The 21,505-nt window shown below is 42.3% G+C and overlaps 1 protein-coding gene and 1 long non-coding RNA gene across 3 annotated transcripts in view; one reads left to right on the forward strand and one right to left on the reverse strand.

Moving 5' to 3' along the window:
• The window catches only part of LOC132384575 (uncharacterized), a 52,284-nt gene extending 46,832 nt beyond the window's left edge, over positions 1 to 5,452 (reverse strand). Inside the window, exon 1 of the long non-coding RNA XR_009508933.1 lies at positions 4,034 to 5,452. This is a non-coding gene — a long non-coding RNA (uncharacterized LOC132384575). The remainder of the gene's footprint in view (positions 1 to 4,033) is intronic.
• Positions 1 to 20,495, forward strand: part of ccdc47 (coiled-coil domain containing 47) — a 46,294-nt gene extending 25,799 nt beyond the window's left edge. For both annotated transcript variants that reach the window (XM_059955774.1, XM_059955775.1), the window contains exons 9-13: positions 528 to 613; positions 5,459 to 5,517; positions 6,239 to 6,348; positions 11,268 to 11,435; positions 14,661 to 20,495. In XM_059955774.1, the coding sequence (XP_059811757.1) occupies positions 528 to 613; positions 5,459 to 5,517; positions 6,239 to 6,348; positions 11,268 to 11,435; positions 14,661 to 14,741 (504 nt within the window). In that variant the 3' untranslated portion in view covers positions 14,742 to 20,495. The remainder of the gene's footprint in view (positions 1 to 527; positions 614 to 5,458; positions 5,518 to 6,238; positions 6,349 to 11,267; positions 11,436 to 14,660) is intronic.
• Positions 20,496 to 21,505: the final 1,010 nt, after the last annotated feature.

The following is a 21,505-nucleotide window of genomic DNA, read 5'->3' on the forward strand; positions in this document are numbered from 1 at the left end:
ATACTATTGACCTCAGTACAAGGAATCATGCATGAAAGATCAAGCTTGTACTGATGTGAGCACTCAGTTATACATGTTCACGTGTGTGAATCAATAAATTAAATATTTACCATTGATGCTCAACACAGTTACATGAGAAAAGGTGAAGCATTTGCAGGTGTCTTTAGCCAGAAATACCATCTGGATAATCCATCTCAGTTTTCTCCTGAGGTTTCTATCAGTGAGAATCTAACCAATTCAGTTCAGCCTTTAAAAGTGAGGAGAAACTCAGGGCCAGCACAATCCTGTTAGAGTGAAGGACAAGGCTGCCAAGATTAGAGAACCTTGGTTAACAAGAGATATTGAAGGTCTGGACAGGAAAATGGAGGGGTCCATGGACCCCAGGTTGGGAACCTCTTCTCTATTTATATAGTAGAGGTTGTGCTTGCAGATGGTTGTTGAAATTCTGTTTGGATGTTCACAGGAAGGATTTGGGTGAAGTGTTGCTTGCTGAAATACTTAGACAAGTCTTTTCTTTGTGAATCTAGATGGTGCACTTCCTATCAAATCATGCTGACAAGATAGAGTCCATTCATTTCTCAGACCAGTTCTCTGGAGTGAAAATTATGCAAGAGTAAGTATCAATATTGCCCACATGGCAAATTGTGCTCAACTGTAATGTTTTGTAATCATCAAAGGTTGTTTTTGGTATTCTGTTTCAGTAAAGATTATTTTTGAGAAATGTAACTCGGGAAGACTTTTCTGTGTTAGAACCAGTGGTGTGGTGTGAGTAACGAAGGTTGTATGTATTGGAACCCTGGAGGAGTATCCATTTTGAGCCCAGGTTTGATGTTTTGTTTTCAGCTTGTGGGTCTGACAGTATTCCAGCAAACTGCCAAACACACATTTGTAAAGCTGCCTTCTATGATCTCTGCACCTCTGTATGAACATTACTGGCATACAGATATTGCCTCTCCCTCGTAGAGTTCTTGGTGTGTCAATAAATTCTTAGTTTAATGATGCTTGTTCGGCCTCTACATAACATGGATGCTACAATCTTAATACGATTAGTTGCCGAGTCCAGAGGGCACAATTTATGCTGATAATGTAGTTTAACTGGGGTCTCTGATGCAGTGTCTGGGCTGAATAAAGTAATTCATGCTGGGCAAACCCGGAAAAAGTATCTTGGTTCCCAGTGACTCAAGCTGAGTGCCTGTGATTGTCAGATAACTACAGAATGGCTGTCATAGAGTCATAGGAAACTACAACACAGAAATGGGCCCTTTGGTCTGTGTAGTCCATGCCGAACCATTTTTTAAACTGCCTAGACTCCTTGACCTGCACCCTGACCATAGCTATCCATACCCTCCCATCCATGTACCTATACAAACCTCTCTTAAATGTTGAAATTGAGCTCACATGTACCACTTGCACTGGCGGTTTGTTCCACGCTCTCATTGCCCTCTGAGTGAGGAAGTTTCCACTCATGTTTCCCTTAAACTTTTCACCCTTCACCCTTAACCCATGATCTCTAGTTGTAGTCCCACCTAACCTCAATGGAAAAAGCCTGCTTGTCAGTCCCTGGAATTTATCCTCCCTAATTTGCCTCAAGACAGCAAACTTTGCCTCTGTAATCTGAATAGGGTCCATGACTTCACTGCTGCTTTGTGTCACTTCTATAGACTCTGTGCCCATCTCCCAAGTAAACACAGATGCAAAAATTCTTTTAAGATCTCCCCCATCTCTTTTGGCTCCGCACATAAGTTACCATTCTGATCTTCCAGAGGACCAGTTTTTTTTTTCCCCTTGCTAACCTTTTGCTCTTAACATATTTGTAGAAACGCTTTGAATTTTCCTTTACCTTGTCTGCTAGAGTAACCTTGTGCCTTCTTTTAGCCTTCCTGGTTTCTTTAAGTGTTCCATTGCATGTCTTATTCTCCTCAAGCACCTCATTTATTTCTACCTGCCTATACCTGCTATGCACCTCCTTTTTTTTCTTAAGCAGGGCCTCAAAATCTCTCAAAAACCAAGGTTCACAAAGCCTATTATCTTTACCTTTTATTCTGACAGACACATACAAGCTTTGTACTCTCAAAATTTCACTTTTTAGGGCCTCCCACTTACCAAGTACACCCTTGCCAAAAATGGCCTGTCCCAATCCACACTTGCCAGATCCATTCTGAAATCATCAAAAATGGCCTTTTTCCTATTTAGAATCTCAACCCAAGGACCAGACCTATCCTTTCCCATAATTATCTTAAAACTAATGGCATTATGATCACTAGATTCAAAGTGTTCCCTACACAAATTTCTGTTAACTGCCCTGTCATATTCCCTAATAGAAGGTCCAGTGTTACACACTCTCTTGTTGGGACTTCTGTGTACTGATTAAGGAAACTTTACTGAACATATTTGACAAACCATATCCCATCTAGTATTTTTACAGTACAGGAGTCCCAATCAGTATGTGGAAAGTTAAAATCACCTACTATCACAGCCTTGTGTTTCTTGCAACAGTTGCGATCTCTTTACAAATTTGTTTCTCTAAATCCTTTGGACGTTTGGATGTTCTATAATATAACCTCATTAACATGGTCAACCCTTTCTTATTCCTCAGTTCCACCCATAAAGCCCTAAAAAGGCTTTATGGGTGGAACTGAGGACAGGGTCTCCAGTCTGTCCTGACTGAGCACTGCTGTGACATTTTCCCTGACTATTAACAACACCCTTCCCTCTTTAATTTCTACCCCTCCTGCAATCAAGCCTCACTAATGTCTACAATATCATAATTCCATGTGTTGATCCATGCCCCAAACTCCACTGACTTTTCTGGAACTCAAGACACTAGTCACACCATGCTCAACCTCTTGATTCCTGATTTTGTCGGGTCTTAACAACCTCTCCACTATCTGTTCTGGCACTCTGGTTCCCATCCTCCTGCAACTCCAGTTTAAACTCCACAGAGCCAGACTTGGTGCCAGAGACCTGACCTCTGTGACTTTCTTTTGCTAAGTCATCCCTCCTAACAGTATCCAAAGTAATATACCTGTTGTTGAGGGGGATGGCCACAGGGCTACTCTGCACTGGATGTTTAATCCCTTTCCCCCTCCTGACTGTCACCGGGTTTCCTGTGTCCTGCACCTTGGGTGTAACTACCTCTCTCTATGTCCTGTCTATCACCTTTTCAGCCTTTCGATTGATCTGGAGTTCATCCAGTTCCAGCTCCAACTCCTTAATGCAGAGTGTTAGAAGCTGCAGCTACAAGATGTACTTTTTGCAGGTGAAGTCGTCAGGGACAATAAAGGTCTCCCTGCCTCCCTACATCCCGGAAGAGGAGCCTTCATCTATCCTGTCTGGCATCCTTATTGCTCTAACTGTGCAAATATAAAGAAGGAAACAATAAATAAACTGAAAAGAAATCTACCTACAGATTTTCACCTCCTTTCATTCAAGCCACTCCTCACTGAACCTTGAAGAGCTGAAGCCTCAAAATCCCCACTCTAACACTGTCCACTCCAACGGCCACTCCACTTTCCCCTGCCTTATATTTATTTGCCCTTGCTAATGAATCCTGATCTCTGATTGGTGCTGTTCAAACACGAAAACTCCCACAAAGCGCGCTGCTCTTTAATGCACATTGCCAACCTGTGTGAGTTAGCTCTTGCTCCAGGTCTCTGACTGGTTGCAGTTCAAATGCTGAAACTTCTGCAAAGCACTGCTTTTTAATGCACATTTACCAACCTGTGTGAGTCACCTCACTTGTTCCCGATCTCTGACTGGCCACCATCCAAATGCCAAAATTCCTGCGAAGCGCTGAATTTTAATGCACATTTGCTGACCTGAGTGAGTCACCACTTCCCTTGCTCCTGATCTCTAGCTGCTGGTGAATCGCCGAAACTGCCGCAAAGCGCTGCTTTTTAATGCACACTCACCAACCGGTGGAATCACCTCATCTCTTGCTCCCAGTCTCTGGTTGACCCCTGTTCAAATGCCAAAATTCCCACAAAGCGCTGAATTTTAATGCACATTTGCTGACCTGTGTGAGCCACCTCACCTCTTGCTCCCGATCTCTGGCCGCAGTACAAATGCTGAAACTCCTGCGAAGCGCTGAATTTTAATGCACATTTGCTGACCTGTGTGAGCCACCTCACCTCTTGCTCCCGATCTCTGGCCGCAGTACAAATGCTGAAACTCCTGCGAAGCGCTGAATTTTAATGCACATTTACTGACCTGTGTGAGCCACCTCGCCTCTTGCTCCTGATCTCTGATTGGTCGCTGTTCAAATGCCAAAATTCCCACGAAGCGCGGCTTTTTTGTGTACATTTGATGACCTGTGTGAGTCACCTCATCTCTCACACTCAGTCTCTGATTAACTGCTGTTCAAATGCCAAAATTCCCACGAAGCGCAGCTTTTTTGTGTACATTTGACGACCTGTGTGAGTCACCTCATCTCTCACACTCAGTCTCTGATTAGCTGCTGTTCAAATACCAAAATTCCTGTGAAGCATTGCTTTTTAATGCTTACTTTTCGACCTTTATTAGTTACCTTTTGTCTCGCTCCCCATCTCTAATTGGCTGCTGTTCAAATGCCAAAGCTCCTGCGAATCGCTTTTTAATGCACAGTCATCGACCTGTGTGAGTGAACTCTTCTCCTGCTTCTGGCCACTGGTTAAACATTGAAATTCCAGTGAAGCGCTGCTTTTTAATGCACACTCACCTACTTATGTGAGTTACCTCTTGTCTCACTCCCTATCTCTGGCCACTGTTCAAATGCCGCATATCCTGCGAAAGGCTGCTTTTTAATGCATACTCGCCAACTTGAGTGAGTCACTTCTTGTTTCTGATCTCTGGTTTGCTGCTGTTCAAATGCCAAAACTCCTGCGAAGCGCTGAATTATAATGCACGCTAGACGACCTGTGCAAGTTACCTCTGTCTCGCACCCCATCTCTAATTGGCCACTATTCAAACAGTGAAACTCTCGCAAAGTGTACTCATTGACCCGAGTGAGTGAACTCTTTTTGCACCCAATCTCTGGCTGCATTTCAAACACGATCAATCCTATAAGCTGCTGATGGCTGTCATCCAACCTATAGACTGCTGATGCTCTGTACTTGGGGACCTGCTACTGAACCAGTATGAAGTACAGGAAAATGCTGTTGGTCTGAAATCTGTAACTGAGGTTGAGTCAGGAAGCATACATTCTTTTGGGAACATTTATATGGCCTAAACTTCCTTACATCAAACACAAAATAGAATATGAAATCCTTGCTGTAGTACTTGTTATGGTGGCCTCAGAAGAATGGGGTGTGAAGAGGTTTATTTCTGCTTGGACCAAAGTAAAATCAATATCTTTAATAGTCATTTGTCATTGCAAAATACTGTGCAGCACCTAATTTGTTGCAGACCTGAATAGTTAGAGGGAAGCTATAGTGAAGATGGTGTGTCTTTAATTTGTTGAATGTCTTTTCTTTCTGTTCAGAGAGGGTCAACCCCTCAAGCTGCCTGACACTAAAAAGACACTACTGTTTACATTTAATGGTAAGTTTCTAAGGGTTATTTTTTATTCCCATTGATGTACTTATCTGGGAGTGAGCATCTTGTGCTCCCTTGGACCTAGAGATGAAATACAAGCTTGATAAGCGTTGTCAACACAGCTGTGTTGCATGTGAATGGGTTGGAGCAGCCGAGTATTTGGATATCACCGACTCTGAAGATGGCCATCCTGTTAATACAGTGGTACAAAGGATAATAACTGAGGTGTCAGCCCCTGAGAAGCATCATCTCATTATGAGGTAGTACCCTGGAGAGGCTGCACTGTTCCTAACCCAAGCCCTACGTTTCCAACTTCTGCTCAGTGTATATGTGATTCCCCAAACTACAATAATCTTTTGCTGCCTCCGTGTTTAGTCAAGCTCCAGGCCTGTCTGCACAACGTGCAGCACGACTGGCTCTTCAAGTAGCTGATCCTGCCATCCAGGTGCTGTACTATTGTGATGGTGTTTTCACCTGTTTCTAGATTTAAAATGACAATCATCTGACAAATTTACTAAAGCATTACTGTTCAGTAAAATAAAAAAGACATCTACATTTAATTTTATAAACTTATGGCAAAAATAACATTTCAACCAATAATTTAGAAGAATGTAGATAGCTCCCCTAGGCAGAGGTTAAATCTGACCATTTTACATACTTGATATGCTATTTTTGCATACGTAACATGGTTGAGATCAGGTCATATACTGTATCTACTTCTCTGCAGTGCCTGGAATCGGCAACACTTATCCAAAGGACATGGAGTCCTTACTGCCATTAATGAACATGGTTATTTATAGCATTGACAAGGCAAAGAAGTATCGTCTCAACAGAGAGGTAAGAGCACAGTGCATCATTTTTGCTCATATCTGGTTTATCTGGTTTTTAAAAACTTTTTAATCCTCCAGATTCCCACTAATTTTTGCTATATTGTATGCCCTCATTTGCTTTTATGCTGTTTTTGACTTCTCTTGTCAGCCACAGTTGCCTCATCTTGCCTTTAGAATGCTGCTGCTTCTTTGGAATGAACTGATCCTGCATCTTCTGAATTGCTAACAGAAACTCTAGCCATTGCTACTTTGCCAATGTCCTTGCTAGTGTCCCTTTCCAATAAACTGGCCAGCACCTCTCTTATGCATCTGTTGTTAAGTTCATTCAAGTGCAATACCGATGCACTTGATTTTAACTTCTCTCTCTCTCTTTCAAACTGCAGGGTGAATTCTATCATAATATGATCACTGCCTCTTAAGGGATCCTTTACCTTAAACTCCAAAGCAAATCTGGTTCACTACACAACATTCAATCCAGAATTGCCTTTTCCCTAGTGGGCTCAACCACAACCTCCTCTAAAAAGCTATCTTGTAGGCATACTACAGATTCCCTCTATTGGGATCTAGCACCATCCTGATTTCCCCAATCTACCTGCATATTGAAAATTCCCCCATGACTATCATAACATTCCCCTTTTTGGCATGCCCATTTGTAATTTGTACCCCGCATCCCGGCTGCTGTTTCTAGGCTGGTGTATAACTCCCATCAGGATCTTTTCTTCTTGCAGTTTCTTAAGGATTTGGCATCTTCTAATCTGATGTCACTTCTTTTTAAGGATTTGATTTCATTTTTTGCCAACAAAGCAATCCCACCCCCCTCTTACTACCTATCTATCGTATCGATGTGATGTGTGTCCTTGGATGCTCAGCTGTGATCTTCTTTCAGTCGTGAATCTGTGATGCCCACGTTATCATACTTGGAGTTATAGAGTCCAAAAAGAAATTACAGCACAGAAACAAGTACTTCAGCACATCTAGTCCGTGCCAAACCTAAATTGCCTAGTCCCATCAACCTACACCCAGACCATAACCCTCCATTCCCCTCCCATCCATGTACCTATCCAAACTTCTTTTAACCGTTGAAATCAAGCTCGCATGCACCACTTGCGTTGGCAGCTCATTCCACACTCTCATGGCCCTCTGAGTGAAGAAGTTTCCCCTTGTGTTCCACTTAAACTATGACCTCTGCTTGTAGTCTCATCCAAACTCAGTAGGGGGTGATAAAAGCCTGCTTGCATTTACCCTGTCTATACTCCTATTATTTTTATATACCTCTATCAAATCTCCCCTCAATCTTCTACATTCCAGAGAATTAAATTCTAACCTATTCAATCTCTCCTTAAATTTTCTGTGTACTTCAATTTTATTTACATCTTTCCTGTAGGTAGGTGACAAAACTGCATACAGTATTCTCAAGTTAGGCCTCATCAACGTTGTATACAACTTCAACATTATATGCCATCTTCTGTACTCAATACTTTGATTTATGAAGGTCATTTTGCCAAAAGCTTTTTTTATGACCCTATCAACCTGTGATGCCACTTTCGATAAATTATGGACCTGCTCTCCCAGATCCCTTTGTTCTACCACTCTCCTCAGTCCCCTACCGTTCACTGTGTAAGACCTACCCTGGTTGGTCCTACCAAAGTGCAACCCTCACACTTGTCTGCATTAAATTCCATCTGCCATTTTTCAGCCCATTTTCCAGCTGCTCCAGATCCCACTGCAAGCTTTGATAGGCTTCCTCACTGTCCACTACACCCCCAATCTTGGTGTCGTTCACTAATTTGCTGATCCAGTTAACCACGTTATCATCCAGATAGTTGATATAGATTACAAACAACAATGGACCCAGCACCGATCCCTGCGGCATACCACTAGTCACAGGCCTCCAGTCAGAGAGGCAACCCTCTACTATCACTCTCTGGCTTCTCCCACAAAGCCAATGTCTAATCCAGTTTACTACCTCATCCTGAATGCCGAGCGACTGAACCTTGTTGGCCAGCCTCCCATGTGGGACCTTGTCAAATGCCTTGCTAAAGTCCATGCAGACTACATCCACTGCATGCCTTTATCCACTTCCCTGACCACTTCCTCAAAAATCTATTAAGATTGGTTAGACATGACCTACCACGCATGAAGCCATGCTGACTATCCCTAATCAGGAAGTCCAAAGACTAACATAACAGGTCCCTTTGAATACATTCCAATAACTTTCCCACAACTGATGTCAGACTATAATTTCAGGCCTATAATTTCTTGGTTTATGTTTAGAACTTTTTTTTAAACAGCAGAACAAGAGTGGCTATCGCCTAGTACCTCACCTGTCACAAGGGATGATTTAAATATCTCTGCAAGGGCCCTGGGGATTTATCCACCCTGATTTGCTTCAGGGTAGCAAACATCTCCTCTGTAATCTGTACAGGGTCCGTGAAGCTGATGCTGCTTTGCTTCACTTCTATAGACTCTGTGTCCATCTCCCAAGTAAATTCAGATGCAAAGAGTGCATTTAAGATCTTCCCCATCTCTTTTAGCTCCACGCATGAATTACCGTTCTGGTCTTCCAGAGGACAAATTTTGGCCCTTGCAATCCTTTTGTTTTTAATATATCTGAAGAACCCCTTGGGATTCTCCATCACCTTGTCCGCTAGAGCAACTTCATGCCTTCTTTTAGTCATCCTGATTTCTTAAGTGTTTTCTTGCATTTCTTATACTCTATAAGCACCTCAGTTGTTCCTATCTGTCTAAACCTGTTATGCACCTTTTTCCCCCCCTTAATCAGGGCCTCAATATCTCTCAAAAACAAAGGTTCCCTAAACCTGTATCTTGCCTTTTATTCTAACAGGCATATACAGACTTTGTACTTTCAAATTTTTACTTTTGAAGACCCCCACTTAACAAGTACACTACAAATTTGTTTTTCTAAGTCCCTAGGACTACTGGGTGGTCCATGATATAGCCCCATTAACGTAGTCATATCTTTCTTATTTCTCAGTTACACCCATGAAGCCTCACTAGATGAGTTCTCCAATCTGTTCTGATTGACCACTGCTGTGACATTTTCCCTGACTAGTAATGCCACCCATCCCCCTTTTAGCCTCTATCTTATCTAAAACAACGGAACCCCAGAATATTGAGCTGCCAGTCCTGCCCCTCCTGCAACCACATCTCACTAATGTCTATGATATCATAATGCCACGTGTTGATCCATGTCCTGAACTCATCTGCCTTCCTACAATACTTCTTACATTGAAACATATGCAACTCCGAACAATAGTCACACCACACCCCAAAAGGAACCTTTTGGTTCCTGACTTTGACTGAGGTCTTACCAACATCTGTCTCCACAACCTCTCCACTAACTGTTCTGACATTCTGGTTCCCATCCCCTTGCAATTCTAGTTTAAACCCCCACCGTGCATCCCTAGCAAACCTTCCCACTAGGTTATTAGTTCCCCCTCCTATTTAGGCTCAAACCATCTCTTCTGTACAGATCCCACCTTCCCTGGGAGAGAGCCTAATGATCTGAAATTCTGAAGCCCTCACTCCTACACCAACTCCTTAGTCACATGTTAAACTGTACAACCTCATGTTTCCTGTTTCTGACCTCACAAGCACATGGCATGGTAGCAGTCCTGGGATCACAACCCAGGAGGTCTTTTCGTTCAACTTAGCAGCTAACTCCCTGAACTCCCTATAGAGAACCTTGTCACTCTTCCTACCTATGTCATTGGTACCTACGTGGATCATGACCTCTGGCTGCTCATCCTCCCACTTAAGAATGCTAAGGATTCAATCTGAGATGTCCCTGACCCTGGCACCCAGGAGACAACATACCATCCAGGAATCTTGTTCTCATCCACAGAACCGCCTCCCTCCTCTTTGTTTCCCTAACTATTGATTCCCTTATCACCACAGCTCACCTCTTCTTCTCCCCTCCTTTCTGAGCCACAGAACTAGACTCAGTGCTGAAAACTGGACCGCTGTGATTTTCCTCTGCTAGGTCTTCCCCACCCCAACAGTGTCCAAAGTGTTGTTGACAGGGATATCTGCATTGGCTGTTTAAACCCTTTCACCCTCTTGACTCACCCAATTTTGCTCTGACCTGTCCGCCCCAACGCTGTCCATTCTAACAAAGGCCACTCCGATTGTCCCACCTTATTTTAACTTGCACTTGCTAGTGAATCCCCATCTCTTATTGACCACTGTTCAAGTGCTGAAACTCCTGCACAGTGCTACCTTTTGATGCCGACCTGCATGAGTCACTCTTTCTCTTGCTCCTGATCTCTTATTGGCTGCTGTCCCAACGCCAAATCTCCTGTGAAACTCGGCTTAATGATGCACACTTGATAACCTTTGTGAGTCACACTCTCTCTCGCTCCCAATCTCTGGCTGCTGTTCAACTTCCCAGTTTCTAACTGTATTATAAGATTGCCCATCTCATTTTGTATACTGTGTGTATTCAAATACAACAACTTCCGTTCTGATCTCACCACCCTTCTCAATTTTGTCTCCATATTGGCTGAAGTTAAATTCTTATCCCAAAGAGTAGGGAGTACCTGGAATACACTTCTGGAGAGAGGGGTGGAAACAGTTATTGACAGCATTAAAGATGAACACCTGAATTGTCTTGGCATGCATAGAAGACTGGGCAAGTACAGGAAGATAGGATTAATGCTGATGGGTGCATGGATGTTGTAGACTAAATGGCCTTTTTCTACATGGAACGATTCTGTATACCTGAGAGTATCAATAAATCAAATTGTTTGAAACTTCCTAATTCCATTTCACCCTCCTTTTTCCTGCTCTGATCTCTTACACTGATCCTCCCCTCTGCCTTCCATATTTCTTCCCCTCAGCCTCCAATGCAGTGTTTGAATGGTATTATACTGACTCATTCATACTTCTCCCCATCTGCCAAAATAGGGAAAGCTGAAAGCTGATAAAAATCGTGCTCGTGTAGAGGAGAACTTCCTAAAGATGACACATGCACAACGTCAGGAAGCTGCGCAGATTCGCAGGGAGGAGAAGAAACGAGCAGAGAAAGAAAGAATTATGAACGAGGAGGACCCAGAGAAACAGCGCAGGCTTGAGGTACAAAATGATCCCCGGTTGACTTGGTTCACTTTGGCATCTTGCAGAGTACTGGCCTTTTATTTCTGCAGCCTGGGTTCAGATACAGCTGAGATTATCGGAAAGAAGTTATTTGAAACAAGGACTCAAGTTAACCTTGCCTGTATTGTCCCACTCTGCTTCAATGTAAACCTCTCATTTTTTCTGTATTATTTCCCAGCCAAGAGGCAGTCAATCCTGTCATAGAGGTCCATGTAAGACATGAATCAGAGGTTATCCTGATCTGTAAGGCTCAGCACATATTCTTTTTATCTGCAACCTGTCGTAAGAGCCACGGTACCATTTGTAGCCACGTACTGCCCATCACTTCATATGTGTGTTAGCTGTGGTGAGCCTGTCTGGGCTGTCACTGAAAGTTAAAATGATAATTGCCCTCCTATAGTTATCATTGAGAACACTGTGTCAAGCTGTTGTTTCAGTCAGCTGCAGGTGTTGTGAATTTGCTCCCAGTTAAGACATTTGAGGATTTTGACTTGGCAACCTAATCAGGATGGTTTGTAACTTGCTCCCACAGGTCTACTGCTTTCCAGAGTCATAGAGTGCAGATTCGGAAGATAGTGTTAAGGCCTTAGCGAATTGCAACAATGCATCTTGGAGATTTGTTACACTAACTGCTCTGTCAGTGGTGGAAGGGGTAATCTATTTGTATCCATGACAGTGAAGTAGTGATAAGTGGCTGTTTTTGAGGTGCATGCTGGCAGTGCACACTCATTACTGGCATCGAGTGTTCCCAGACCGCAAAAGTAAGTGTGTCTTGGTTGAGATGCTGTAGTTGCCGTAACTGCACCGCGGTGAAGTTTTTCCAGGAAACTATATTCACTTGCAACTGGATATTGCCTTCCCCTATTTTTGCATAATCATTGCACTGAGAAAAGCAAGAATAGCTTAAGCCGTCAGCTTACTTCTAATTTTTATTTTGCAATTTTATGTCTGCACTATACTGCTACTGTGTAACAAATTTCACATTATGTAAGCCAGTGATAATGATTCTGACCTGAATTTCCAACAAGTGGTACCAATTGCTCCAACTGAGAATGTAGGCAGCAAGGAGGATTACTTGCTGAACCACAGTTGCCTAAGCCTCATTTGTGTGGTGTAGGATTTTTTAATGTTCAATTGATGGGACAATTTTAGGACAGAGATTGCAGTATGTGGTACCATGCAAATTACAAGCAGACTACTCAGACCCTCAAGCCTTCACCTCTCAATAGGATAATATTTGAACTGATTGCAAATGCCAATGAATTTTTATCCCTTTGCTTATCAAGGATAAGCACCCTCTACCTTAAAATCATTCAAAGCCTCTGTTCTTTCTGCCTTTTGATGAAGAGAACGCCAAAGAGTTATATTTCTTACATCCATCTCAAACATGAGGGAGTAAAAATCTTGGTTGCGTCTCCATCACTATGTACAAGTAATACGGAAGGGAAATGTGGGAGGATATTGCGCGGGAGGGAGGGGAGCTGGGGGGACTTTGGGGTTCTAACGTTTAACTGTCATTCATTCTTTGGGGCCACTCTTTTGTGGATGGTCACGAATTATATTGTATATTGTGGATGTATATTGTATACATTTCTCTGACGTTAAATTGTACTTTTGAAACACTAAGATTGTATACATAACTGATTTGTATACAGTTAAGTACAGTCAGATACAATGTACAATCAGATATGCTGTCAGATCAGTGTGTATTACTAAATCTGATGGCCTGGTGGAAGAAGCTGCCCCGTAGCCTGTCGGTCCTGGCCTTAATGCTGTGGTACGGAAGACGGAGACAGCTGAAACAGTTTGTGGTAGGGGTGACTGGAGTCCCTGATGATCCTCCGAGCCCTTTTTATGTACCTGCTACTGTAAATGTCCAGGCATTGCTGTTCTGCGTCATCCCTGTTGGTGTTCCCTTCCAATCAACTTTAGCCAGCTCTTCTCTCGTGACTAATAGAGGGCTATGGGTACACCTAGTAATTTCTAATGTAGGGACATGTTCAGCACAACTTTGTGGGCCGAAGGGCCTGTATTGTGCTGTAGGTTTTCTATGTTTCTATGACTCTGTAATTCTCTTTACTGTAGTACTGATACATGTTCTACTCTCCCCTCATATTAGATTTCTCTTCTTTTAGCCCTTCACCTCTTCCACCTATCACCTCCCAGCTTCTCAGTTCATCCCCCTTCCCCCATCCACCCATCTTCCTCTCTCACCTGTCAGCTTGGAGTCTTCATACCCCTCCACCCCCCTTCCCCTACCTTATTCTGGCTTCTCCCTCCTTCCTTTCCAGTTTTGGCATGAAATGTCAACTGTTTATTTCCCTTCATAGATGCTACTTGACCTGCCGAGTTACTCCAGTATTTTTTGTGTGTGTTGTTCAAAACTTACAGCCTCTGCAGAACCTCTGGTGTCCTATAACCCTCCCCCCACCCGACTTTTCTATTCCATGATATGGGTAATAATTTAGTAATTATCCCTATGCTGCCTTCACCATTTTATGCAGCTACCCTTGGACATGTACTTTAAGGACCCTCAATATTTCCTGGGGTTCTAGTATTCACTGTGTATGTCATCACCTTGTTACTGCTCCTAAAATGCATGTCGGGAGTGAACTCTGTTTGCTTTGCTGTGCCCAACTTATTTACTCATCAATGTTGTCCAGAAAGCAAACGGCTAAACATGGACATGGTGGAATGACAGGAAGGCCCTGGTTTGGTGATGTGCGCCATCAACAACGCCAGTCTGTGAATTTAGGATTCAGACCCCCATTCATTTTTTTTTTGTATTCCTCAGAATGCACTTCTGTTTCAGTGAAAAGGTTAAAAAAAATAAATCAGGAACTGGGACTTGTGGAAGCCCTTTCATCACCTTGGCAAAGCTATAGCTGTCATTTCAGAAATGTGGCAATAGTTTGCACATAGATACCCCACACATTGTAACATATGGTGCTCAGATAAGTGAAGGTTGAGGGATAAATATTGGCACGATATTCAAGGAATTCTCATTGGGGGCTGGAGAATCAGGGCTTTATTTCATTCGAAAGGCAGGACTTTAACAGTGTAATATTCCCTCACTACTTCTCTAGTTTGGGTGTTGTAGGTAAGAAAAGTTATAACACTCATTGGTGTATGCTCAGTTGGTTACAGGTTTTCCCTTCTCTCTCATACCCCTCACATGGTTCAATTGTTTCCTCTTTCTTGTAGGAGGCTGCTCTCCGTCGTGAGCAGAAGAAGCAGGAGAAGCGACAGATGAAGATGAAACAGATCAAAGTGAAAGCAATGTAAAAGCACCAAATAACCAGGGGTGGAGGAAGAGTGAGGATGCTGCCTGGAGACAGCAGACCACTTCAAATTTAAACGTTTGATTTTAATGAAAAGAAACTCAGGGCACTCAAAAAATTGATCTGCAGTTTATACAACCCGTTCCACAGATACTGTTCTTGGACAATCTGGAGTAGTGTGTTTTCCTCTTGTTGTACTTATTGCCCTCTATTCAACATGAAAATCTCTTTGTGTTCTGTGCTAAGGTTAGGCTGTGGTTTGGGCATTTGTACCACATTAACGAACAGTGGGATGCATTGGTGCTGTCATGGATCCCTGATTTAATCCTGTAGTTTTGCAGACGTTATTTCTCATACTGTTATCTCCCATCTGTTCAGCAGTTCTGTTAATGAACAGCCCCAAATGCTTCATTGAATTTGAATGGTTATCAAAGATTCTTTGCAACAATGAACTACAAGGATCAGTGTGTAAGGTCTGTGATGGCTTGGTTCTGTCCCATGCAATGTGTTGGTTAGACTGAGTAATGGGAAGCCCTTTAAGGACATGGCTCCACTTTAGCGATTGGAGGAATTTGCATTCACTGGGTGGGTTAGTGGGGAGGGATCTGAGTGGCTGTAGTTGGAAAACTCCTGCTGCTCCTCCACTAAAGAAGCAACATTTGCCAGGGTTTCTGCACTGAAGTTTTTTCTGTTGCCTTTCTCTGTCTTCGTCATCTCTTCATACCCTCAACTTTCCAGAAGTCACACTCAGGTTAGGACAAGAGAAGTATAAGGGGCACAACAGACTGCAGATGCTGGAATCTAGAGCAAAAAAGAAAACAAACTACTGGAGAAACTCGGTCTGAGACCCTGCATTAGGGCTGTGAGAGTGTATAGGGTATATAGCACGTATAAAGAGGTGACAAGGAGGGCTCAGGTGGAGGTTGGTAGGTGATAGGTGAATCCAGAAGAGGAGGGAGATAATGGCAGAGGCTGGAAGGTGATGCTTAGAAACATGAAGCTGCACATGCTAAAAGGAGATAAGCTGATATCACCTGGTTTACTTAACATTCCAGAATGAGAGTCTTGTTTCTACTCATCACCTTCCAGCCTCTATCTCTATCTCAACACCGCACCATCCTTCTTCCCCACCCAGCTCCATCTCTCCTTCACTTAATTTCACCTGTTGCCTAAAAGCCCCTGGCTTACCTGTTTTCCCTCCCCCGCCCCTCTGACCCCCCCCACCACCCTCTCCTCATCCCACTCTTCTGCTCTGTTCACCTCTTCACTATCTTCTCTCTACTCTCACAGCCCTGATAATCCCTTTGCCTTCATGGATCCTGCTCGACATACTGAGTTTCTCCAATACTTTTGCACAAGATTCATGTGTTTTTACTCAGCTTAAAACATTAAACAGTTGAACAGTTGGCCAGTTTAATTAAAAAGAGTGGACATCTTTCCAGAATAAAATCTTCAAAGTTGGGGGCTTGGTGGAGAAGATAATGGAAGGAGTGTTTTTTAAAAAAAAAATGCCATTCTGGCCAGTCACTGCCATTTGAACCATGCCAACCTGTGAATCTGTGACCAGTGGCAAATGTTCTCCTTTATTCATTGTAGTGTCTGGACATCTCCAAGTCAAAAGCCTGTGGTTTGTACAGTTTCCAAACAGTGAACATTCTGTCAAGCACCCACACATGTTAGCCTGTGCTTCTTATCAAAGGTCACAGAGTTTCGGACTGAGTTATGTAATGGGGACTGTAAAATGTACATATAGTGCGGTCATCAGCTTAAGATCTTGGAACCTGTCATTTAGTTCACCCCAGGCATCAACTTGAGTTGCCGAGATAGCCTGCTGCATATAACCAACAAAGATATTTTTAAAATGTTTGATTCTGGGCTCTGGAAAAGAACTGGAAAGCTATCGGTTCATCTGCTGACTGCAGAGGACACAGCAGCAACTAACCGATTTTCAAAGGTTCTTCCGGTACTAATAAATCTATTTGGTCCCTGGCTGTGCCTTAAGGATTTGTGTGCTGTGGGGAAAGAAGCAAGAGGTAAAGCATAGGATCATTCTCCTTTCCGCATACTGTCAATTTGCTGCCTCTAGAGTCCGAGAACACTACAGCACAGAACCAGGCCCACCTAGTCTGTGCCAAACTATTAATCTGTCTAGTCTGTTCAACCCGCCCTCATACCTCTCCCACCCTCCAGTAATCCTGATTAATTTGGAACTCCAATATCAGTGGCTTAGGATCTTTCATATTCAAAATTTACTGTAGGACCTAGTGACAGTGTACCTACTGGGAATGTTTGTGTGATCTCTGGAGGATTACCTCTGGGTTCAGGAAAAGGCTTGCTAGGATGTGTCACCTTAAGGAAGCATATTGATTAAGAAACATAGAAAACCTACAATGTTGTGCCGAACACATCCCTACCTAGACTTACCTATAGCCCTCTATTTTTCTAAGCTCCCATGTACCTATCCAAAAGTCTCTTAAAAGACCCTATTGTATCCGCCTCCACCATTGTTGCTGGCAGCCCATTCCACGCACTCACCACTCTCTGTGTAAAAAAAAACCCATAAACAAACAACAACATACCCCTGACATCTCCTCTGTACCCACTCCCCAGCACCTTGTGGCAACCAATTCAGCCCTGGGAAAAAGCCTCTGACTATCCACACGATCAATGCCTCTCATCATGTTATACACCCCTATCAGGTCACCTCTCATCCTCCATTGCTCCAAGGAGAAAAGGACGAGTTCACTCAACCTATTCTCATAAGAATACTCCCCAATCCAGGCAACATCCTTGTAAATCTCCTCTGCACCCTTTCTATGGCTTCCACATCCTTCCTTTAGTGAGGCGACCAGAACTGAGCACAGTACTCCTGGTCAGACCCAGTTGGGTCTGACCAGGGTCCTATATAATTGCAACATTACCTCTCGGCTCCTAAATTCAATTCCATGATTGATGAAGGCCAATACACCATACACCACCTTAACCACAGAGTCAACCTACGCAGCTGCTTTGAGCGTCCTATGGACTCGGACCCCAAAATCCCTCTGATCCTCCACACTGTAAAGAGTCTTACCATTAATACTATATTCTGCCATTATATTTGACCTACCAAAATGAACCACCTCACACTTATCTGGGTTGTACTATGCATAACACCTCCAACCTTTGTGTCATCAGTATATTTACTAACCCATCCCTCCACTTCCTCATCCAGGTGATATAGAAAAATCGGGAAGAGTAAGGGTCCACTGGTGACTGACCTCCATGCAGAATATGACCCGTCTACAACCATTCTTTGCCTTCTGTGGGCAAGCCAGTTCTGAAACCATAAAACAATGTCCCCTTGGATCCCATGCCTCCTTACTTTCTCAATAAGCCTTGCATGGGGTACCTTATCAAATGTCTTGCTGAAATCCATATATGCTACATCTACTGTTCTTCCTTCATCAATGTGTCTAGTTACATCCTCAAAAAATTCAATCAGGCTTGTAAGGCACGACCTGCCTTTGACAAAACCATGCTGACTATTCCTAATCATATTATGCCTCCCCAAATGTTCATAAATCCTGCCTCTCAGGATCTTCTCCATCATCTTACCAACCACTGAAGTAATACTGGTCTATAATTTCCTGGGCTACCTCTACTCTCTTTCTTGAATAAGGGAACAACACCTGCAACCCTCCCTCGCCTCCCACAGTAGCCTGGGGTACATTTCGTCCAGTCCCAATGACTTATCCAACTTGATGCTTTCCTAAAGCTCCAACACATCCTCTTTCTTAATATCTACATGCTCAAGCTTTTCAGTCTGCTGCAAGTCATCACTAAGATCCTTTTCCATAGTGAATACTGAAGTAAAGTATTCATCAAGTACCTCTGCTATTTCCTCCAGTTCCATACACATTTTCCCATTTGATTTCCTATTCTTTCACATCTTATCATCTTGCTCTTCGCATACTTGTAGAACGCCTTGGGGTTTTCCTTAATCCTGCCTGCCAAGGCCTTCTCGAGGCCCCTTCTAGCTCTCCTAATTTCCTTCTTAAGCTCCTTCCTGCAAGCCTTATAATCTAGATCTCTATCATTACCTAGCTGTCTGAACCTTTTATATGCTTTTCTTTTTGACTAGATTTATTACAGCCTTTGTACACCACGGTTCCTGTACCCTACTTCTTCCTGTCTCATTGAAACGTACCTATACAGAAATATCCCCTGAACATTTGCCACATTTCCTACATATTTTTCCCTGAGAACATCCGTTTCCAATTTCCTGCCTGATAGCCTCATAATTCCCCTTAATCCAACTAAACGCTTTTCTAACTTGTCTGTTCCTATCTCTCTATTAATCTTTTGTTCTTTAGTTTGAGTTATTAAACTCAGTCCTACATCTCAACATCTCATGGAGGCCAGAGTTTTAAATGCACTGTTCAGATATTTGTCCCAAGACTGATGAGGACATGGTGAATGAATGTTTTAGCACCAATCCTGTAATGGAGCAGGCTATGTTGTAGGCATCCCAGGATAGGACTCCACAAGTTAATCTCTGCAACAATGCATTTTTAATAGAAAATTTTTAATTTGCTCTTCATTTGCAATTTTATTTTGTTGAACTTTCAATGACTTCTATAAAACTCTTGACTCTGATTAATCCTCTCCTAAACTAGATTGCTTTGAAAAAAATTAATCCCATGTTCCACCCTTTCAGTGTTCCAGATTTCTATTGTTTTTGCGAATAGATTTTTTTCTCATGTTGTTCCTCAATGGTTTAACACCCCCTAGAGCCTGAATTTTGCACATGCTGCTCATACAATGGTTCCAGACTTCTATAAAATCAGTAAGAAACTGCTTAACTAAATACTTAAATACATATAAACCCTGTCTTCCAGTCTTGCATAACATGGGCTTCAGATGGTATGATATCAATGCATCAGCCTCTACATTAGAGCAGTGAACCAGTTTAATCTTGAACGCCATTGATAATTTATGCAATGCAAACCACGTGTACAAGGCGTTGTGGCTTTAAAAAATGTTTGGTCAGTAATTCTGGATCATTTAGTATGCAGTGAATACCATGTCAAATGGATTCAATATAAACTTTCTGTAAAGTGGTCAAATTTCACCAGTGTGTCAATAGAACAGTAGGGCTCAACAGACATCTAGTTATGGGCTAGAAAACATCAGCTAACCTCACCTTCTGATTCCCACTCTCTGATAACCCCAGAAAGTTCAGTTGGGACTTGCAGTGGATGGTCAATCTGAAACTCAATCTGGGATTTGGGTATCCAATATTCCTGGGAGGAATGTCAAAGGAGTTTGTATCCCGTAGATGTTAAGATGTTCAAGAGAGGCAATTGAGTATTTATATATAGTACTCTGCTGCATATAGGAATGGAGACTGTAAACCTGATTATTGTTAACGTGACAAAGTAATTTTCCACTTGTACATCTGTTGAGAAAGGAAATGCTGTTCATGTGTAGATCTAGTCTTTGCAATATTCAGCTGCAGGGTAGAGCCTTGACTAATCTGTTTTGGATGAAAACCTAAGCCCTTTGCCACTTTGCAGTAAAATTGCTTCTGCTGGTAATCCGTACATTGTATCTGCCATTTTAATTCAGTAATGCAGCTACACAAGATTGAAAGAGGGGTATGTACGCAGAATCTTTTTCTTCTTGAGTTTATTTAAGTAAATGGATAATATTGACTCATAATATGTGTGTGGTAAGCATGGACTTAATAAAAGAAAACTTTTATATTAGAATGAAAGCTTGGTGTTATTTAGTTCTGTTTTTCTTTGTTTCTGTCTATCACATTCAAAATACAGAAGCAAGAAGCCATACAGTACTCAAATGTTAGCAAAATAAAACAGTAACATTCAAAGTTGGCTGCAAGCAACATCTTTGGAGGAAATTGCTCAATTTTTTCAGAATTCTCAAAGTAGCATAGGAACACAGCTTTCCTGTGAATTTTGTACTGAACAGAATGAGGATTTGTGACTAATGATGGATCAAGCACTTCACTTGGTAAACTTAATATTAAGATCAAACATTCCCAGCAATAAAAGTATTAATCTCTTCTTTCCACTATATCCAGCATTTTCAAATTTGATGTATTACAAAGCATGTTGTACTTGGAGTGCTAATACTCAAGGCCATATAAGGCATGGATTGGACACATGGTATGTCAACAATCACCAAACCTAATTGCATTGCGCCTTCTCCATGAGAAGATGATTATATTTTCGACATCAGTTCTGGGTGACTTGTTAGTGGGATAAGGTCAGTTCAAAGACTGATCACAAAATAACTTGCACTGCTTATTAGAAACTAGAGTGGGTCTGGGAAATTTTATCTTATGACCAGATCCTTGTCAGGAAGATTCACCTTTGGGCACCTGCCAATGAATTACAGTAGATAATGTGTAATTTTGTACATTTAAATGTAGCTCCTCTGATAAATTAATTACAGATTAATTGAAATGTATCCCAATCTCCATGCAATTTCCATTAGTGCAGCTTCATTTAGCTGGCCCACCAGCTGAGTTCTGTCTGAAATTCTGTAACTGGGCAACAGTAGCACAGCAATTAATGTACTTCACTTGCAGTAATTGGAACCTTGGACTCATTTCAGTGAAATGAACACTGAATCACCATGACAGCTGGTCAACATAAGAAGTTACATTATGGAATATAAAGTTAGTATCAGTAATTGTAACCATGAATTACCACGTCATAAAAACTGGTTTAATAGTCAAATAAATCAAACAACCAAAGTTCA

The sequence above is a fragment of the Hypanus sabinus genome, chromosome X1 (genome assembly GCF_030144855.1).
Source record: "Hypanus sabinus isolate sHypSab1 chromosome X1, sHypSab1.hap1, whole genome shotgun sequence".
NCBI lineage: Eukaryota > Metazoa > Chordata > Chondrichthyes > Myliobatiformes > Dasyatidae > Hypanus > Hypanus sabinus.